We start from the raw sequence: 20,448 nt of genomic DNA on the forward strand, positions 1-20,448 counted from the left end.
TCTCCTCTACTCTAGATCAAACGCCATTGTTCGTGGTCATTCAATCTGACGGAGGGTGAAACTCTAACAGTTCATTCTCTTGGCGATCCTACTCAAAACGCCAAAAATTAACTGGAAGAAATTCTAATAAAAAAAGAAAGAGAAAGAGGAGGAAGAGGAAGTGGTGGTGTTGGCGACGACGATAAGAAGAAGGAGATAAGAAGAAGAAGAAGAGAAAGAAGAACGTGCAACAAGAAGAAGAAAAAGAACGTGCAGTAACGGCTTGAAACACATGAATATAAATGGCTTGTACGGGAAAACGCTTGTACGTGGAGAATTATTCTAAAAAAATCCCTTAACTTGCTTAACGTTAAATTCCAAGATGTACGTGTGTGTTTGACCGTTTGCATAAAATTGATTTTGCAAACTTGATTTGGATGAAAAATAAGTTTGTATTAACGTGATTTTTGTTTGGCAATATTTATATCAAAATGGATTATAGTAAAATAAATGTTGTTTGGATTATACTACTCAAAAACACCAATAAAATATATAAAAATAATAAGAAATATCATAAAAGAATTCATATGAACTAAAAAACAATAAGAAATAATAATATACATGAAAAAGCAGAACATTAAAAAAATAATATAAAAAATATTTATCATATAAATAAAATAAATACAATAAAAATAAAAATATGAAAGAAAGTATTAAACATTTTATAATGTCAAACAAAAAAAATCTTCTATAATTTTTTTTAATACGATTCGTACTCTTTAATTTAGTATTATTTTGGATTATAAATTTTTATTATTTGTGACTCTTTTGTTATTTATAATTAATATATAATAAAAAAAAATAAAGTACGGTGAGAAGTACAATAAAAAATGAAAAAAATTCAAACAAACATAATATATAATAACTACAACCAACAACATATATCATATGAACAAAAAATTATAATAAGTAAATAAAATTTATACGAATAAAACCAAATAAAAAAATGTATACACAAAATCAATATAGTACAATATAAAATAAAAAAATAATAAAAATATCATAAAAATTAAAAAAATAAGAATTTATATCAATAATAATAGTTGTCATACGAATAAAAAATAATAAAAATATAATTTCATAATACTAAAAAAAATAACATTAGAATACTAAAAAATTAATATAAAGATATTTATTATATAAATAAAAAATATAATAAAAAACATACAAATCAAAATATGAAAAAAATATTAAAAATAATAAAAAAATAAAATATTTATCTTATAAGTGATTGAAACAAATCTAAGATGAAAAAATTTGAAACAAAAAAAAATACACAAAAAATTATTGTAAAAATTATATAATTACTTATATTTTTATGAAAGAAAATAAAAGATAAAATTGATAGAAAAAAATTTTTTTAACCTAATTTCTCAACAATAATCAGTCTTTTTTAATTTAAACTGAAGAAGCTAGAATTTTTTGCTAAACATGGATATACCTTCAGAAATAAAAACATTTCTAAAGTTCAGGATTCTAAAAGATTACCAAAGATAAAATTAAAGCGTTCAAGACACTCAGCCGAACTTTTGTGCCTCCAAAGTGAACCCAAACACACCTTAGTATATTCTGAACGTGAGGCAGTGACCAAATGTTAGGACTTAATTAGGTGCCCGCCCTCAATCGAATATCGCGCTTTCGCTAACAACAATTAGAAACCAATGTGGTTGATTTTGAAAGAAACCAATGTCACCCTCGTCTTCATCTTCTTCCGATGCGGAATTGAGTATTGGAGAGAGGGCCTTCTCCGCCGCCGGTGCTGCTGTCATCTCCGCCATCATCGTTAATCCCCTCGATGTTGCCAAGACAAGGCTGCAAGCACAGGCTGCCGGGGTTCCCTATCGCTACCACTACATCTGTCTTCAACCAAACGCCGTTTGTCAATCTCTTTCAACCTCTGCTGCCGCGCCGCCGCCATGTCATTCCGGCTGTAACTGCTATAAAGGCACGCTAGATGTCCTTCACAAAGTTGCTCGTCAGGTTAGTTACTACCTCCAATCTTATCATTTCGATTCAATTCAATTAAATGTTCCTTAATTTTTTGATATAACTGATAATATCATCGCCAAAAAGGTATGATAAAAGCTATGTAGCAAACACTGAAATGGATTCGTTTTTGAATTGAAGTTATTTGTATTTATCTTGTACTTTCCATGAAAATAACTTACTATAAGAGGGTTCACAGGAGTGAATTTATGCAGGAAGGGTTTATAAGATTATGGAGAGGCACAAGTGCAAGTTTAGCATTGGCTGTGCCAACTGTAAGCTCCCTTTCCTTTTGGAAATCCGTTTTCTGCTTCATACTTTGCCTACAATCTGTTTTGTCCAACATATAGTTACATGCTAATGCCCTTATATTTTTCGTTGTCCAACAGGTTGGGATTTATATGCCTTGTTATGACATCTTTCGCAACTTCATGGAGGAGTTTACTACTCAGAATGCTCCAAACTTAACACCTTATGTTCCATTAGTTGCTGGATCAGTTGCACGTTCATTGGCTTGTGTTTCGTGTTATCCTGTAGAGCTTGCAAGGACACGCATGCAGGTAGTTGATTTGAAATCCTAAAATGTGGATTCATTGCATGATTTTGCTACAGATTCTTAATAGCTCCTCTAAAGTGTTTTGAGTTTATATCTCTATGTTTAAGCATTTAAAGCAACTGGAATTGGGAAGCCTCCAGGGGTTTTTAAGACATTGATTGGAGCCATCAACCCAATCAGGGGTACAGAGAGACTTCAAAGTTGTAAGTGCTCTTCTGGCATTTTTCTCTCTTTTCATTCTGAGTTAATACGTTTTATGGTAGATCTCTCCAACATGTCTTTTACAAAGGAGTTAGTATGCTATTACTGTTGCACATGATTATATCTGTTATAATTTTTGTTACCTCGATTAATAATTATTGTGGTTTTGATTATGTTTTTCTAACAGTACATAGATACTGTTATTGGTGGACTGGCCTTGGTGCTCAACTTTCTCGCGATGTTCCTTACACTGGATTTGCTGATTAACCCTTGAGCCAGTAGGATTTCTATATTCAATGAATAAAATGTATTGCTTATTTGATTTATTTTATTTTTGACCATACAGCTTCTTTACAGATAAGGAAAAAACTTCTTGGCCTTAGGGGTGATGAAGCAACAGCAGCCACTATCCTTGGGGCAAATTTTACTGCTGGTTTTGTTGCAGGAACTGTCACAGCTGCTGCCACATGTCCACTTGATGTGGCAAAAACTCGACGACAAATAGAGGTAGTTTCTTAAAACTAAGCTTTTAGATGATAACTAAGCCAGGACAGGACGCTGCCTGGGTCAGGCAGGGCCGACTGGCCCTAGTGTTTTGCCGGCCAAGGCAGGCTTTTGGCCGAATAAGGTCAGGCAGACTGGCCCTAGTGTCTGGCCGGCCAGGAGACGCCCTTGGTCGGGTCTGACCAGGCAGAGTAGCCCTAGAGCCTGGGTGGCCAGGACAAGCCTCTAGCAAAGTCAGGCTGGGCAGACTGGCCCTAGTGTCTTGCCAGCCAGGACAGACCTCTAGTCAGGTCTGCCAGGCAGACTAGCACTAGTGTTTACCTGTTTGACCAGCCAAGACAGGCTCCTGACCGGGTTGGGTAGCTCATCAATAGAAGTAGCTAACTAGCTGAAATTAGATACAGCACAAATTGCTGGCTAAAATCAAACTTGCAGCATCATTATGCTGATTTGGCTATTAACTCCAGTTAGCTAAGCCGTAGACACAATTAGATATGCATGTATACAAGTAATACGGATTTATTCAATGATTATTTTTGGGTCTTTGGGGACACTTTTCAAATGTCCATCTTTATATGCATTATTATGTTCATTGGATTTAGAAAATGATGAAAATTTGAATGCAAGTGCAATGCAGCTGGAATATTTATGCATTAGTAAGCTGTTGAGGTTTGGTTTGTCTCAGACAAACCTGTATAGTTGCATAATTGACCCTCTTTAATGCATGATGATTAAAAATTATTCTTTGCATTAACTTTTCGTAATGGTTTGCTGTAATTCTTTTTCCCCGTCCCAATTACTAATTTTTATTTTAGAACGTATGCATTTAATTACTGCACATTAATAATGAACACATAGTTTGAGCCTTTGAGTATTCCATGTTGTCTAACATGATCCCTTTTGCATTTTCACAAAAGGATCGTGAAGGGGCATTAAAGATGACAACAAGAACAACACAGAGAGATTTGGAGGTAGGTGCATTTTTTTAACCTGATGACTGGTCCCCCATATCATTACATTTAGCACATAAGCTTTGGACTGACGTTGGAACATTTCTTCTTGGGACAGGGATGGAGGGTTGAGAGGGCTATTCACAGGTGTTGGTCCCCGTGTAGGCCGCGCAGGTCCATCAGTTGGTATAGTTGTCTCCTTCTATGAAGTTGTCAAGCATGCCTTGCATCGAAGACAGAAAGACTCCATCGTAACATATACTTGCATTCATCATTGAGTCTTATTTGCTGGAGTGGTTCAAAACTTCGAATTCTATTTGAAGTTATAGCGTAATAGTGTAGAATACATCAAAGACACCAAACTAGATCCCAGAAGACCAAGGATGTTTCTGACATATCAATAAGTCAGGGTCAACTGGCAAAACAGAACATGCTGCAGTTGGCACCTCCTAATAAGTGACGATGGAATGATCCATTAATTGTCCTCCACATGCATAGGACTTTCTTTTGGATACACGGTTTTTACATTTTTTTTTTAGTTATTGCATCTGCAACGTTTTTTAAAGGAAAGTCAATAAGTGCCTTTGTACAATTTGAGACCATGAGTCGGCTTCTAACTGGAGAGTGATAAGCTTGCAGTGAAAAATAGGTGGTTCTCTTTTCTTTTTATAGAATAAATACTACGAATTCACAAAATTCTTGTGATAGTACATCTTTGTTACATTGTCATAAATCCAATTCATTTACTGGCCGAAAGTTTAAGATCTGTAGATCTGTTTGTGAATGTTGTAAAAGATACAGTTTTTCATAGAATTTGTTCTCTTTTTTTGTTGGAAATTTCGGTGCAGTTGTCTTCATGTGAAGTTGGTAGTTAAAGATCATTAGATAATAATTTAGTCGAACATGTTAAATTATCAAACAATTCTGTATTTGAGGTTTCAACTTGTTTTTTGTCAATGAAGAAGTTCGTTCTAAATGAAGACACATATGAACGATTTTAAAGTGGCAACATACGCTTGAACATGAAAGTAGTAACATTTAAAATTTGAAGCTGGCTATTTTTTCTATGTGAAATATTTCAAAGAGCAAAAATGTACAGAAGGTCATAACCTTTTAACTATATTGTTTTAGATTTTACTCTCTTAGATTATGCTGATGGATTTTTAATTAGTTTAAATTATAAACATTGAAACGGTATGAACGGTATTAGCAACTAAAAAAGAATAAAATTAGCATCGCATTAAACACATTGATAACAACCCCAGGCATCAACAATTCAGCATAAGAGCATGGGAAATTAAAAACCATCGATCCCTACTATGTTCAGTTTCTATGAGGGTAAAAATACAAGAGAGTAGGGAAACGGATAATTCACAAATTGTAGAAAGAGGTATTCAGAGGGTGGACGAGGTATGTGAGAACCAATGCCACAAGCATAAGCACGTAGGCAATTCCTTGGTCTATTGAAGTACCTGTTTAATAGCAAACACATTAATTAATTATAACATTTTTCTAACACAATTCCAAATGCAATGCCTTTGAAGGCAACCTTACACTCAGAAATCAAATGAAAAAGGAGATAAGAAAAGGGATAGTCACCATCGCTGGTGGGAGCAGGAGAAAGGGATTGGGCTTCAATAATAGCTGGTTGAAAGATGGCAAGAAGAAGAGTATATAAGGCCAAAACACCTGATGAAGAAGAAGAAAGAGCTATGAGAAATGTCATTTTCTTTTCTTCTCTTCTTGGGTGCTTTCACAACCAATACTGTCAAGAGAGGCTGAGACAATGTGGAAACTTCAGAACCCCAAAACCAAGTATCAATTTCATACTATGTGATCAGCATACACTGATATGATATCACATTTATATAGAAACTCAATTGTAGTGAGTGAACTGATTTTGTAAATACTTGAGTGTCTTTCTTCCTTCTAATATGGGGACCACTTACAACTACGGCACGTTCTTTTGATTTGCCGCTAACAAGGGCCATGTGGTAGTTACCTCTTCTGTTTTTCCTATCAGTCAAATTTATATTAGAATATTCACCGAGTTTTTGTTTACTCTTGATTTATATTTCCTAAATTGACTGATTTTGATGTAGTCTTTATGGGTCTGTTTAAGAAAAAAGTATATAGTCTAAGTTGCTTTGGATTTCCTGTTTCCTCCGCTTTCTAGCGTTTTGGCAGTTTTGACCCATTTTTCTCTTCTCTTAGATTGGTCAACTACTTCGGTTTATTAATCTCTAGGATGGATCAGGGTCGGCAATTAATGGTGGATTGAAATTTTTTACAACCAGAGCTGCAAATGTATATTTGCAAGTGGTATCCCGAGAAATCTCTGTTCTTACGTGTTCTTCAGCATGTAAGCAAAAGGAAAGACTCTTTTATATTCTCCATTCTGGTTTATTGCAAAATATGTTTATGTTTGAACATGAAAAAACACCATAACTAATGGCATGTGTAACGGTGAACTGAACAGTGAACATGCAAGGAGAAACATGCCATGTGCCCATAACTCACGATATGACTTTTCGGGAATGAATCACGCCACCCAATCCAAGCATTCAATATTCTTGCATTACATTTTGAGAACTACGTAAATAAAAATACATAGGGTATTATTGGTTCACCATAAGAAAATGGATTTCTTTTTCCTTTTTTACCTGAAAGTTGGAATTGAAGTCCCTTTCGAAATTTAATAAGAGACAAACATCACCAATCACGGTGTTCATAATCGAGGAACTCAAGACCAGTTTCAAGAGGACCGTATAACATGCAAATCTGAATCAAGTAAATCTATGCACCGCATCAATTTAAATATTTCAACATTCATTCGAAAGTAGCACCGAGATTAGCTTACAGATACCTAAGATCCAGATAATAAAATGTGATTCCTAATTTCCTAAGCATCAGTGATCAATCAATCATATAATACATTCCTAAAACGAATTAATACAGTGAGAATCTGTACTAATTCTCGCTTGGTTGGATGTCCAAATGATTATCAACAGACCGTACAAACCAAAATTATCACACTGCAAACCATAGAAGCCCCAAAACAGTTGAAAATGCTCATCAGAAACCTCTCCCAGCTTTACATAAAAGTCTTCAGTTCCCTCCCTTATAGTAGTGCCTGCAATAATTTGGTTCAGGATTGTGAGAAGTATCTTAGACATTTGTTGGCCTCTCATTTTGCACTACAAGGAAGTGTATGCGAGGTCACGCATGTGTTTATAAATTATCATTGACATTGTATTCTTCTCCCCAAGTGTAAATTGTTGAATGATTTTACGACGAGTCAAATCCTAAAAAATTAACTTACCTTGGATTGCGTGGAGTCTTCACACTACTAATATTGGATCTAGGGATCATGTAGCACTGCCTTCTGCTGTTAGCATATTGTTCATGTCCTAATAAGAAAAATAAATAAATAAATGAAACCCATTTGCAATATGCTACATGAACTTAAAATTGGAAGTTGGCTAGTAGAGAATCTACCTCCATTCCCCATTTGACATAATCTGGGGACTCGCAGGCCTTATATTCATCAACCAAAGCCTCAACTTCATCCCTTGATTCATCAAATTCTGAGAGATCATTATCCTGTACATTTTTCATTGATATTAGATTTGAATAACAAGAATCTACAAGGTGGTACAAACCAAAAGCATATTTAACAGACGCAGCAGTGGAGTTCAAAAGACTGATCAGATTGTTCACATGAAATTGGCACTTACAGCAAACATTGGGAACTTCCGGTAGTTATCTAGAAAGGCTTGTTTCTTTCTCAACTTCTCGTACTGGCTCAAACACCTACTGAAAAGATGTCGGATGCTAGTATGGTTTGCCAACATAAGACCACTGACCTATAAAACGGATGATATTATGTTATTTCCTAACTGATTTCTTGTTATCTAACTTCAGACTACTAAGCATTTTCATAAGGTATGTTGGTTTTTCTCCAATACAATCACATAAATTGAAAGCAGATTTTGCAGAAACAACAACAATAACAACAGAGAGAGAGAGAGAGAGAGAGAGAGAGAGAGAGAGAGGGGTTAAAAACTTGAAATTAAAGAGGTCATACCCGGTGTGCAGTCTGAATATATGGTGACTTTCTAGATAGAGCAACCTATCAGATGTTCAGGAAACAAGATGAGATCACGTGTAATATAAAGGAGACAAATTGATGCAGCTGCTAAAAGCCTAAAACTTCAATTTGCACTGCCACAACACAAGAGAGAGAGAGAGAGAGAGAGAGAGAGAGAGAGAGAGAGAGAGAGAGAGAGAGACCTGAATACTTGCAGGACCCCACTCAATAAAGTTCACTAGCTTTCTTTCACGAATCCTCTGTAAACTTTCATGAACCTAAACCCAGAGAAATAAACTGTTAAAATACTTGTATATTGGAACCATATTTTTAGCTATGAACAAGTCAATCAAAGCAGGCTGCACCTACAAATTTCATTTATCAGGGGAAAAAAATCAGAAAGAAATGTCATTTTAAGTTTCAAATAAGCTCATTTTAAATTCTCAAGGATAAGGATGCTTAGACAAAACTGACTTCCACAAAATCGCTCTCACTACTTTTTTAAGAAAATTTGATCTTGGAAAGCAAAATTTTTTCACAAAGCCAAACAGCTAGATGACTATTAATGCTGCTTATCATACCTGAGTTGGGTCAACTTCTCCTTGAATGATATTCAGAATTGATATATATTTTGCTTGGCTGGCATCTTTCGTCCGAGCATATGAAGACACCATAATATTCTTTGCCTGTCAATTGAATTGATGTTTCAGTAGGTAGAACACACAGGAATTTTGTTTGACGCTTTGTTCATGTAGTAATTATACCTGCAAAAGTCTTCTCATAACATCGAGTACAGTGGTTTTACGAATTACATTAGCCTGCAAGTAGATATCATCAAACTTTTAAATGTTCCATTGAAGTGTAATAGGAAATCATAATTAGGCAGCAACTTATCTATATCCTAATTAAATTACAAAAGGAGGGTAAAATGGGAGAAAAGAGGAGAGATAGTGTGTAAGATAGTGAGATTAATTCAATGATTCTCTGTAAGATTCTTCAAGTCCAACAAGTTAACAACAGAAAAATTTACAAGACATTAACTAGACTAATATTTTATTTTTCAAAGATAACTTATAAGAGAAAAACAGATACAATGGTCTCACCTGACGCTCCACTGTCAAAGGGGTATATCCTGTCATTAGAAAATGGCATCTTGGCGTGGGAATCAATGAGGCAAGAAGACCAACCAAATCATTATTCATGTATCCTGGATACCGAAGAGTGGTTGTGCTGGCAGACATCACTGTAGAAACTAAGGAATTAGTTTGAGCAAATGTTGGGTTCGACAAATGAAGCCGTTCCACAGCAATCCTATTCAATGCAGTATTGTCAAGAACTACAACACAGTCTGCATTAAGCTTTAGTCGCTTGAGTGTTAACAGCGAATTGTATGGTTGCACCACCACATCACTTGTCTCCATTTGGTTAGGAAACACACTGTATGTCTGAACCAATTTTTTGCTGTAGCGATCATTTAGGGTCTCCAACAAGTATGAGCCCATACCTGCATTCAAGTAAGATAAGCAACTAGTACAAAAGCAAGGATATTTTAAGAAATAATAATTAAAAAAAAGGTACACCACTGAGATGTACTTGAAAAATATCCAGTCTTCTCTGGTATGAAGTAAGTTCAAGGATCATCGGGGAACCCAAACATTATGTTGTACAGGCAATTTTTTCACAATAAGCTAAAAGGTGCAGACTTGTTCAATTTCTTTTCTTAAGGGTGAGATTAGTTTAACTTTTGTTTGAATGTAAACTATGCATCAAGGGAAAAATTAAGTCAAACATTTCACAGATCTTTAGCTTTTCAGATGAACCAACTCCACAAATGCTCAATAACAAAAAGGAATAAAAGATGGATCCTATGGGATTTTTTAAGATAGAGAAGAGATGGAAAGAAACCTGAGCCTGTTCCTCCAGCAATTGAATGACACAGAACAAAACCCTCGAGACTGTCACTGCCATCTGCTTCTCTGTCAATCATGTCCATTATGTCCTCTTCAACATTCTTTCCCTGATCAAATGCAACCACAACAATAGCTAAGCATTCTTTCACCCCACAAAAGTAATACTTGCTATAAACTACTCATAAACAACAATAATCCTCGGTTCTAGGATGATATGCGTGCAAATCATGATTGTGGGACAATTTATGACTAGTAGTGGCAAACCTGATGGTATCCACTAGCCCAATTGTTTCCCGCACCGCCTCCGTGGTCCGAGACAAAGATGTTCTCATGGTTGTAGAGATTACGGTAGTCACTATTTTGAATGCCATTAATAACTCGAGGCTCCAAGTCGATGAGCAGAGCTCGTGGTATGTAATGCTGATCATCAGCCTGATAGAAGAACACATCTTTCCGGTCACCACCCTGCAGCAATTTCACCAAAACAAGTCAACGTAGAACCACACTGCACCAATCACAATAACACACTCCATACTACACAAGTAAGTAGTAACATAACCTAACCTAACCTAAACTAAGTAACAGTTCAACACATAAAGCATTTATTAGTCACTGAGATGAGATTCTAGTGTGAATTGGAAGTTGTGTGCTATTGATATTGAAACAAACAACCCGCAGTTCGAATTGATAAGAAAAAATGATAGCTTGATAGTAAGGTTTTGTAAGAGGGAAGTGAAAAGGGGAATTGGTATGAAGTGAGACCTGAGTGGCGAAGTCTTCGAGGATGCCATCTTTGCTGATGCCATGCTCGAGGCAGAGCTGCTTCCAGAACTCCATGCCGATCTGGTTGCCGCATTGCCCTACCTGAAGCGTTATGATCTCCCGAGGCATTTCTTCCTTTTCTTTTTTTTCTCTCCAGAAACGCAACCAACGCTAGGGGGGTTTAGAATTTAGATCGCTCTGGTCGCTTTTTCAAAAAAGAATAGGGAGAAGAAGAAAAGAGTCAGTAAAATAAGAGTGGCAAAATTAGAAAATGGAAACGGATAAAGTATTGCAGAGACATAAGTAAAAGTCAAGGTTCTGAAAACCGAACCGATAATCAAACCGCTCTAATTACTGATTTACTGGTTCAATCGGTTCAACCAATTCAATCATGGTTCAATCGAAAAAACTGTTTTATAATAAAGACCTGATTCTATAAAAATTCAATGAATAAAGCAACTGGTTCTAAACACTCTTCTACTGCATTTTTTAATTTCAAAAGAGGATCATAAACAACTAGTTCTATGAATAAACAAACTACAATGATATGCAATGCCAAAAATAGGCCAATGATGAAATAATAAAGGGTTTCTCTCTTCAATTCTATGTTCAAGCTTGTAGCTGACCAGAATCAACAGAGTAATACCGTTGAAATAGTCTTCCTTCTTAATTCTTATATACCTCAGAATTTCCTACAAAATGAAAATTGAACACAACACACAGCCTTAAAACAAAAACAAAACAACAGTCAGAAATCAATCACCTCTTCCAAACACAGCCTTAAAACAAAACAGAACAACATTCAGAGTATGAGCATTGATCACAAAAAATTGATTTCTAAAACAAAACAAAAACAGCAGAACAACATAATAAAACAGAATTATTTTCCTTCAGAAGAAGAAAACAATGAAAACATGAAACATATAATAAATCAATGATCACCAATATCCAGCAATAATCTCAAAGACAACGATAAATACACAACAAGAATTTAGCAAATAAACAAGAACAAGACCTAAATAGAAAATCCAACAAATTAAATCGCAGCAACCTGACAATTTAGCAAATTAAAACAACAGCAGCCCAACAATTTAGCAAATTATCAACTTATCAAGTTCAAGAACAGAAAATCACAACAAAAACAAAAAAAAATTAAAAATAACAGAAGAACAACAGAACAACAACACAAGAACAATTAACAAATTAACAAGTTCACAATAACAGTTAAAATTTACTAGAATAACACTAATGCAAGTGGAATCATCACGCTAATATGTTTTCTGCAAAGATGCTCTTTGTACAGATAAAATTTCCTAATTACTAAGATCCAATTATTCTAATTTCACAAGCAATCAACTTACTAAGTTTCTAAAAGCTAGAAATTATAAAACCAAACAGAAATATGGTTAAAGCATTTCATCAAACCTGTTGAGTGCGGTAAAATTAAAACGAAATAAGAGAATTCAAAGCTTAATATCAATGTGATAGAGAAGGGAACATAACTATTGTATAATTTAATTCAGTCTATGAAAAAAATCCAAACCACTACCAAATCAAATAGTACTTAGTGTAATAGAAATCAGAAGTTGCAGAGTTTGAAGCAAAGTATTGGTGTTGTGAGTGTATTGTCTGGTGGCGGGTTTAGGGAACTCACGGCGGCGACAAAAGAGAGCAGTTAGACGGCTAGGTGGAGCGCGCGGGTTGGTCGCAGAGTTTGAAGGAGAGCAACGAGGCTTCCAGACGAACGCGAATGCGAACTCGAACGGTGAACGGCGAGTGAACGCGAACGGTGAACGAAGACGACGGCTGAACGAAGACGCGAACGTGAAGGCAAACAAACGCGGCGGAAGCGCGGCTGAGCAGACAAAGACGACGGACGCCGAGTTCGAGGAAGCAGCTGCGATCGGTGACAGCGAACAGGGGTTGAACACTTGGAGCACGAGGGAAGCTAGATAGACGGACGGGCGGCGAACTTTGAGTGCGACGGACGGCGGCAGTATGCCACTCCTTGCGGCGGTGGTGTAGGCTTACAGTGCTAGGGCTTTTTGGCTGAGTTTCTCTGAAAGAAAGAAAGGGAGAAATAAACCAAGGAGCTTCCGTTTTTGTCTAAACCGGTGGGACCCGGTTCCGTCCGAACGGCCGATTCCTCGCGGGTTCAACGGTTTTTCACCGGTTTTCTGATCAACGGTTTTACAAGCCTGATCGGACGATTTTCTGTACACAATTGGACCGGTCCAATCTGCCAGTTCGATCTGATTTTGAGAACTATGGAAAAAGTAATTATTTTTGTTCTTATTACTTAAATAATCATAAAAAATTTTGATTAAACCATGATATTATAAGTACACTAAACTTGTTAATTTGTACAAAAATTTAATTTTTATATAAAATTTAATTTAATTTTAAGTATTACACAGACATAAATAAAAGTATATTTCTTAATATAATTTAATACATTATCAGTAAAAAAATTATATGTATATCTAATTATATAATATTATGTCAGCAAAATTAATTATTTTTTATATTCATTGCATGAATAATTATTAAAAAAAATATGATTTAACGATTGTGTTTGATTAAACAATTTTATTATCAGTATACTAAAATTATTAATTTTTATGAAATAATTTTTTATAATAAAATATATTATAATGATATAAATATTTTACGTAATCATCTAATTAATCTTTTAATAGAAATTAAATAATTAGTATAAAAAATATTATATTTATTAATATAAGTAGATACTAACATGACTATTATTTATTTTGTTATATATGAAATAACAATAATAATTTTGAGATTAGTTAGGATAGTAAATATGTTACACTAAAAACTAAAACTAAAAGGTAATTAATTCAATTTTAAGAATCAACAAAATGAATTATTTTTTATAAATTATATATGATAAAGAATTTTTTAGAAAGGAAATTTTGTGCACCGATTATCTATGTCTATCTTATATTTTCATGATATATAAGTATAAATAACAATAATTGCTTTTTAATTATTTTTTAAGAATAATTCATCAATGGTAACTTATCTATCAATTGTGCCAAAAAAAAATAATGAATTGTGATACGCTACACTCTAAGAAAGGGTAAAAAGAAAAAGAAAAAAAAAGCCAAAAAACAAAGGATACTGGACTATTTGGTAGTGTTTGGAAGAGAGATAAAAACTAAGAGAATGAGATAAATTTTAGTATTGTGTTTGATATAAAGTGAAAAATAAAAATTGAAATAAGAATGAAGTTCTAATTTAATTTGTACAAAGGGTAGATTGGAATTAATTAATTGAAATAGGAATATTTTAGATATAAAATATTATTAAAGTTTCAATTTCTGTCCCCAAAAATTTGAATTTGGATTCTCTAAATTTTGAATTTTCACTTGAAAGAGTAAAGTGTAATTTTTCATCTTTAAATAGTTTTTCTCTCATATTTTCTCTTGGTCCCACCTAAAAAATAAATGGTGAGAGATCACACTCTAACCTCTAAAGTGAAATTCAAAATTTAGAGAATCAAAATCCAAAAATTTCAGTCTCATATATCCCCATATTTTAGAGATAATAAAATACTAAAATTTTAGGGACAGAGACTGAAATTTTAGTACTAACCTATGGGTCAATAAACATAATACTAAATCTCAATCTCTCGATCTCCGTCCCAGTACATCAAAATAAACGCTACCTTTGTGCCTAGGATGCAGTCCTTGATATCCTCATCCAATTAGTAATTAGGGTATTAGACTATTGCCTAATGGTACTGAGTCTTCATCATCCTTACACAATCCCAAGTGTCTCTTCGATTGTGCCTTTAGCTCTTTGAATGTCCTTCAATTCATCCAATCATATCTAATAAATATACAAACTTTACTCTTTCTTTTATTCATGGAGTTTTAAAACTCCATTCATCTACGGAGTACCTAATCCTGTTCCTTATCTGATTGAGATTTTCTGTCTCTCTTTCAAGAGGTGATGAAGTGGTTAGGAAATGAATTGTGTGACAAACTTCTAAGCTGCCCTAAATAGACTAGGTTGTAGGTGGGAGGAATGGTCGGAATTTTTCATTTTTTCTTTTAAAATTTATTGTCATTAGATTATTAGTTCAAAGGCTGACTTATAATGAACTTTAAAGTAATCGTGGCATGGTTTGTGGTTTTTTTTTAAGAGAACTTTGTAGACGTTATAAGAGTAAATGTGAGTTTAATCAACAATAGTTTATTGGACAAACCTGGGACAGGATTAGGTACTCCGTAGATGAATGAAGTTTTAAAACTCCATGAGTAAAAGAAAGAGTAAATTTTGCATATTTATTAGATGCTTTTAAATGCGAAGAGAGAGAAAATTTTTTTATTGATTTTTGTTTTATTTTAGACTAAATTCAATAGTATTTTAATAATAGGTCATTAAAATTTATTTTACGTTTATTTTTGTCTCAAATTCATTTTAAGTTATAATTAATCTTTTTATTTAAAATTATAGTGAGTTAAAATTAAAAACTGTAGAAATAAAAAAAATAATTTCTTAACTTTTTAATTAAATTTGTTTGGATTAAAATTTTTTTGTTTTATTATTTTTATTTTGGGCTATATTATTTTGAAATGATATCGAACTATTATAATAAAAACAAAAATAAAAAATAAAAAACTAATAAAATAAGAATATCTTTTTTATAATTAATTTTAAAAGCTTAAAATATAATTTAAAATTAAAATTATTTAATTTGAAGTAAAAATATGATTTAATTTTAAAAAAGTAACCTATAATATTAGTTAATTTTTAAAATACAAAAATGTTCTTTTAATATTAAAGTTGTTTGATTATTTTAAATATAAAAAATTTATATTTGAATTTAGAATGATAAAATTACTACTTTTGAGGATTAATTTTAAAATATATATTTAAAGATTAATTAAAAACACCCGTCTTTCTTTTTTTTTAATTATTTGAATTAAAAGCCAAAAATTAAATTTTTATTCTTATTTATTTTAATTTTTTTATATTTTATTTGAATTTAAATGTGAATATTTTTTATTATTATTTATGTTTTAAAATTAATAAAAAATTAACTTAAAAGTAAGAAATATCAATAATTTATACCAATAATAAATTAAATTAGGCTTATTCAATTTATTACTAATACAGTATATACATGATAAATTAAATAAAATTACACCAATATCCTAAACTGAATTGGATTATACAGTACAAATTTAATAGAAAAAAATATGAGCTATTGTTTAAATTAAATAATATTTTTTATGTATTAATTATTTTCTAGATATCTATACGTATAAACATTTTATTAATATTATTTTTAAAATTTTTTTTCAGAAATATGAAGCTTATACATTTAGATATATTAAACTATATATTAACGTATTAAAATTTTAAAATAAAAATAAATTTTATTTTAGAACGTAGAATAATAAATTTTCATGTTTTCCTTTTAAGAAATATTGTCAAACACTTATCTACTAAAATTAATATTCATTTCAAGATGTCTCTTTTAAAAATAATTTTTTGGATTTAAATTTTGTAATTTTTATAATGAATTTTATTTACTAATATTATAAATTCAAATTTTAAATTTAATTATAAAAGACTAATATATGAAAAAATTATTTAAATGAATTAAAATAATTTTTTAATTTTCAAAACAAATAAAAAATCTTTAATTACATGAATCCATTTTTCTTTTGCGAGGATACAGATTATTCAAAATTTTGGTGATTTGCTAGACTTTTTTTAATTTTTCTATTTTACACTATATTTATTTTTACTCTTTTTTTATACCATGTTTAAATATTAATGAGTATAATAAAATAATCACTCAATAATATTTTTATAGTACTTACTAATATATTTAATTGTATTTATTAATAACTTTTATAGTATAATAAAAATATGATATAAAATAGAAGAATAAAATATTATATATGTTAAAATTATAATAAAAGTATTAACAAATTCTATCAAAAAAATATTAATAAGTAATTATTTTATTATACTGTTTAATATTTGTTATAGTATAATAAATATTTAAATATTAATTTGTAATTAAGTATTTATAGTTTAAATATAAATATTTTTTTGTAATTTTACAAAAATAATATATTAATTGTTTAATGATTTTATCAAGATGCATTAAAAGCTTCATTAATGTAATGTCTTCTAAGATATCGTGCTAATACATATTATAATATTAATAAAGTAAAGGAATTTTAAAACTCCAAACAGTAGAGGAGTATCGTAACATTTTAACACTAAACTATAAAGGTGACATTCATTCTCTGTAAACAACCATATTTAAATTGATTAATGATGATTAATTTGTTTTGTGATTATAGCAACCAGATAAAAATGTTGACCACATATGGTGGCTCGACTTTGATGCACCATAGGTAACATCTTACCACTTACAAAATCCAATGGCAAGATTTTATTGCCGTCTAAACCACATTCTATATTCTTTTTCTTCTACATCCTCCTTTATATTTTTATATCCAGGCAATACGTGGGATCAATATAGAGTTCAATTCATCCCTTTTAAAGATGCCTATGCTCTTGGGAATCTCTGAATCAATGTAGGCCATATAATAAGTGACTTCAATAGGCCTTCTGAAAAAATCATAATAACAAACGAGGAATTCAAAAACACCTGTATAACCAATAGGCAAGTATTGAAAACTAAAGTTACCAATTGCTTACTTACCAATGAATCAACAAGAACAAAAAATTTAAGAACTGAAATATGATTAATGTATAGATATGCAGAAAATAATTAATCAAATCACTAGGCAATTGTATTGAAGGCAGGAACAACTGGCATCAATGGCCGGTATTATATTTAGCCTAAATTACATCAAATTTTCCTAAGGTTATGTAATATTACACTTAGACATTCCTTGATTTGTCATGTTTACACTAGCCTCCCTCAATGTTATGTTTATAGGGGAGGTTAGTGTTATATATCACAAAAAGGATGCCACTGTCCAACTATGCAAAATATGAAGGTATTAAATAAAGTATCTATTAAATTTCAACAGAGGCTGGTAGTGTATGGTTTTAAAACTCGAAGTGCGTCATAATATAACCTAACTTTGGAGAAGGCTAGTTTGATTAACCCATATATTTTTTATATAGCTACATTGACATCATACTTAGCAAAACACATTATATAACTAGCAATGTCACGTGTTAATATTTTGTATTTTAATGTGTTAAGCCAATAAGAAAAAACCAAGAATTCAAATAAATGTGTCGATACCAAAGCATTGAATGACATCATGAATGTGCTCTTCGATCAATAGACACTTCAATAAGCTTCTCCCTCTCTTCATCCGGTTTAACTGTTACTGGCATATCTAATAGCATATTTGATGGGGAAAAATATATGTGTAGAGACATCATACAAATAATAAGACCCAAAAAAAGCTGCAAAGAGAAACAGGATATTAGTATCCAGCGTCAGCCTGATAATAGAGCATAAATGGTTTAACAAATATATCAATATTCTTCAACCTCTACAAGAGACACAACTCAACGAGAATAACAAACAATGCCATTTGCTTATAAAAAATAGACAATGGTCTAAACAAAGAAATATCATCTGCTAATACGTATAATAAAGAGAAATTTGCTTATTGAAATACGTTATTTAGATAGGACTTCTTACAAAAACCACGTCAAAAGATTCAATAGAAACCAGACTATAAATGAAAGCACTAGAAAAAAGGTTGCTTATCCTGTGAAGCAGCATCCTAGAATTATATCTCCACGTGATATATAAACTCCAAAATATTATGTGTAATGAATTAAACACGCAATAACAAATGCAGGCCATGCTTAGTCCAGAAATTTTACCTGCAATGTAGGTTTGAAGTTGAATAGGAATATTGATATTATCATTGTCAGAAGCATTGCCATTGATGTAGAATATATCTAAGGAAGATGACACAACTATGAGTACAAACAACAACAAAGCCTTGTCCCACTAAGTGGGGTCGGCTACATGAATCAAACGACGCCATTGTGCTCTGTCATGTATCATGTCTACAGAGAGACCGTTTACATGTAGATCTCGTTTGACCACCTCATGGATGGTCTTCTTAGGTCTTCCTCTGCCTTTCGCCCTTTGTCCATCTTCTATCTCATCCACCCTCCTGACTGGATGTTCTATCGGTCTTCTTCTCACATGTCCAAACCACCTGAGACGCGATTCAACCATCTTTTCCACAATAGGTGCTACTCCAACTCTCTCCCTTATATCTTCATTCCTTATTTTATCCAATCGCGTATGACCACTCATCCATCTCAACATCTTCATCTCTGCCACACTCAGCTTATGTTCGTGCTCCCCTTTAGCCGCCCAACACTCCGTACCATACAGCATAGCTGGTCTTATAGCGGTGCGATAGAATTTACCTTTAAGTTTTAAAGGCACTTTTTTGTCGCATATAAAACCAGATGCACTCCGCCATTTTGACCAACCTGCTTGGATCCTATGATTTACATCATGTTCAATCTCTCCATTATCCTGTATGATGCACCCAAGATACTTAAAACTTTTAACTTTTCGTAGGGTGTTCTCTCCAATTTTCACCTCTATATTGGAGTTTTCCCTTCTCAGACTGAACTTACATTCCATATATTCCGTCTTGCTACGGCTTATGCGCAGACCATACACTTCTAGAGCTTCTCTCCATAACTCCAACTTCTTATTTAGGTCTTCCCTTGACTCTCCCATAAGGACGATATCATCGGCAAAAAGCATGCACCATGGCACAGGCTCTTGAATGTGCTCTGTGAGTACTTCTAAGACTAATATGAAAAGGTATGGACTTAAGGATGATCCCTGGTGTAATCCTATACCAATAGGGAATTCCTCTGTCACACCACCTTGAGTCTTCACACTAGTTGTGGCCCCATCATACATGTCTTTAATTGCCCGAATATATGCGATCCTTACTCTCCTCTTTTCTAAAACCTTCCATAAGACCTCCCTTGGTACCCTATCATACGCTTTTTCCAAATCAATAAACACTATGTGTAGATCCCTTTTATTACTACGATATCTCTCAATCATCCTTCTTAATAGGTATATCGCTTCAGTGGTAGATCTGCCTGGCATAAATCCAAATTGGTTCTCTGTTACTTGTGTCTCTTTTCTCAACCTCCGTTCTATCACCCTTTCCCATAACTTCATAGTATGACTCATAAGCTTAATCCCTCTATAATTTTCGCAACTTTGTATATCCCCCTTATTCTTGTAGATAGGTACCAAGGTGCTCTTTCTCCACTCATCAGGCATCTTCTTTGACCTTAAAATCTCATTAAAAAGCTTGGTTAACCAGTTGATGCCTTTTCCTCCAAGACCCTTCCAAACCTCAATCGGGATATTATCAGGTCCTACTGCCCTGCCATTTTTCATCTGCTTTAGAGCCT

The 20,448-nt window shown here is 32.8% G+C and overlaps 2 protein-coding genes and 1 long non-coding RNA gene across 7 annotated transcripts; 1 reads left to right on the forward strand and 2 right to left on the reverse strand.

The window, feature by feature from the left end:
- The first annotated feature begins 1,562 nt into the window (after positions 1-1,562).
- Positions 1,563-5,073, forward strand: LOC112790057 (mitochondrial carrier protein MTM1-like). 3 transcript variants are annotated; one of them, XM_072232684.1, is made up of 8 exons: positions 1,563-2,019; positions 2,241-2,300; positions 2,415-2,585; positions 2,689-2,784; positions 2,970-3,060; positions 3,140-3,289; positions 4,204-4,257; positions 4,355-5,073. In XM_072232684.1, exons 1-4 carry the CDS (start codon positions 1,726-1,728, stop codon positions 2,737-2,739), a joined length of 576 nt encoding a protein of 191 aa, XP_072088785.1. In that variant the 5' UTR covers positions 1,563-1,725; the 3' UTR covers positions 2,740-2,784; positions 2,970-3,060; positions 3,140-3,289; positions 4,204-4,257; positions 4,355-5,073. The 3 variants fall into 3 exon arrangements, with proteins under 3 accessions (XP_072088785.1, XP_072088787.1, XP_072088786.1); XM_072232686.1 differs by having other exon boundaries at positions 1,571-2,019; positions 2,660-2,784; XM_072232685.1 differs by having other exon boundaries at positions 1,571-2,019; positions 2,698-2,784.
- Positions 5,074-5,442: 369 nt separating this feature from the next.
- On the reverse strand, positions 5,443-6,079 carry LOC112770066 (uncharacterized). The gene is made up of 2 exons (XR_003186574.3): positions 5,836-6,079; positions 5,443-5,708 (listed from the first exon to the last, which is right to left on the reverse strand). It is a non-coding gene; the product is annotated as an uncharacterized lncRNA (long non-coding RNA).
- A 939-nt stretch (positions 6,080-7,018) lies between these two features.
- On the reverse strand, positions 7,019-13,076 carry LOC112790058 (tubulin gamma-1 chain). 3 transcript variants are annotated; one of them, XM_072232687.1, is made up of 14 exons: positions 12,653-13,076; positions 11,645-11,690; positions 10,999-11,203; positions 10,501-10,701; positions 10,232-10,343; positions 9,430-9,830; positions 9,091-9,144; positions 8,908-9,012; positions 8,530-8,604; positions 8,324-8,368; positions 7,974-8,102; positions 7,735-7,839; positions 7,559-7,646; positions 7,019-7,369 (listed from the first exon to the last, which is right to left on the reverse strand). In XM_072232687.1, the coding sequence occupies exons 3-13, from the start codon at positions 11,125-11,127 to the stop codon at positions 7,605-7,607; spliced, it is 1,398 nt and encodes a 465-aa protein (XP_072088788.1). In that variant the 5' UTR covers positions 11,128-11,203; positions 11,645-11,690; positions 12,653-13,076; the 3' UTR covers positions 7,019-7,369; positions 7,559-7,604. The 3 variants fall into 3 exon arrangements, with proteins under 3 accessions (XP_072088788.1, XP_072088789.1, XP_025688068.1); XM_072232688.1 differs by having other exon boundaries at positions 11,645-11,722; XM_025832283.2 differs by lacking the exon at positions 11,645-11,690.
- Between the last annotated feature and the right edge of the window lie 7,372 nt (positions 13,077-20,448).

The sequence above is a fragment of the Arachis hypogaea genome, chromosome 3 (genome assembly GCF_003086295.3).
Source record: "Arachis hypogaea cultivar Tifrunner chromosome 3, arahy.Tifrunner.gnm2.J5K5, whole genome shotgun sequence".
NCBI classification, from domain to species: Eukaryota; Viridiplantae; Streptophyta; class Magnoliopsida; order Fabales; family Fabaceae; genus Arachis; species Arachis hypogaea.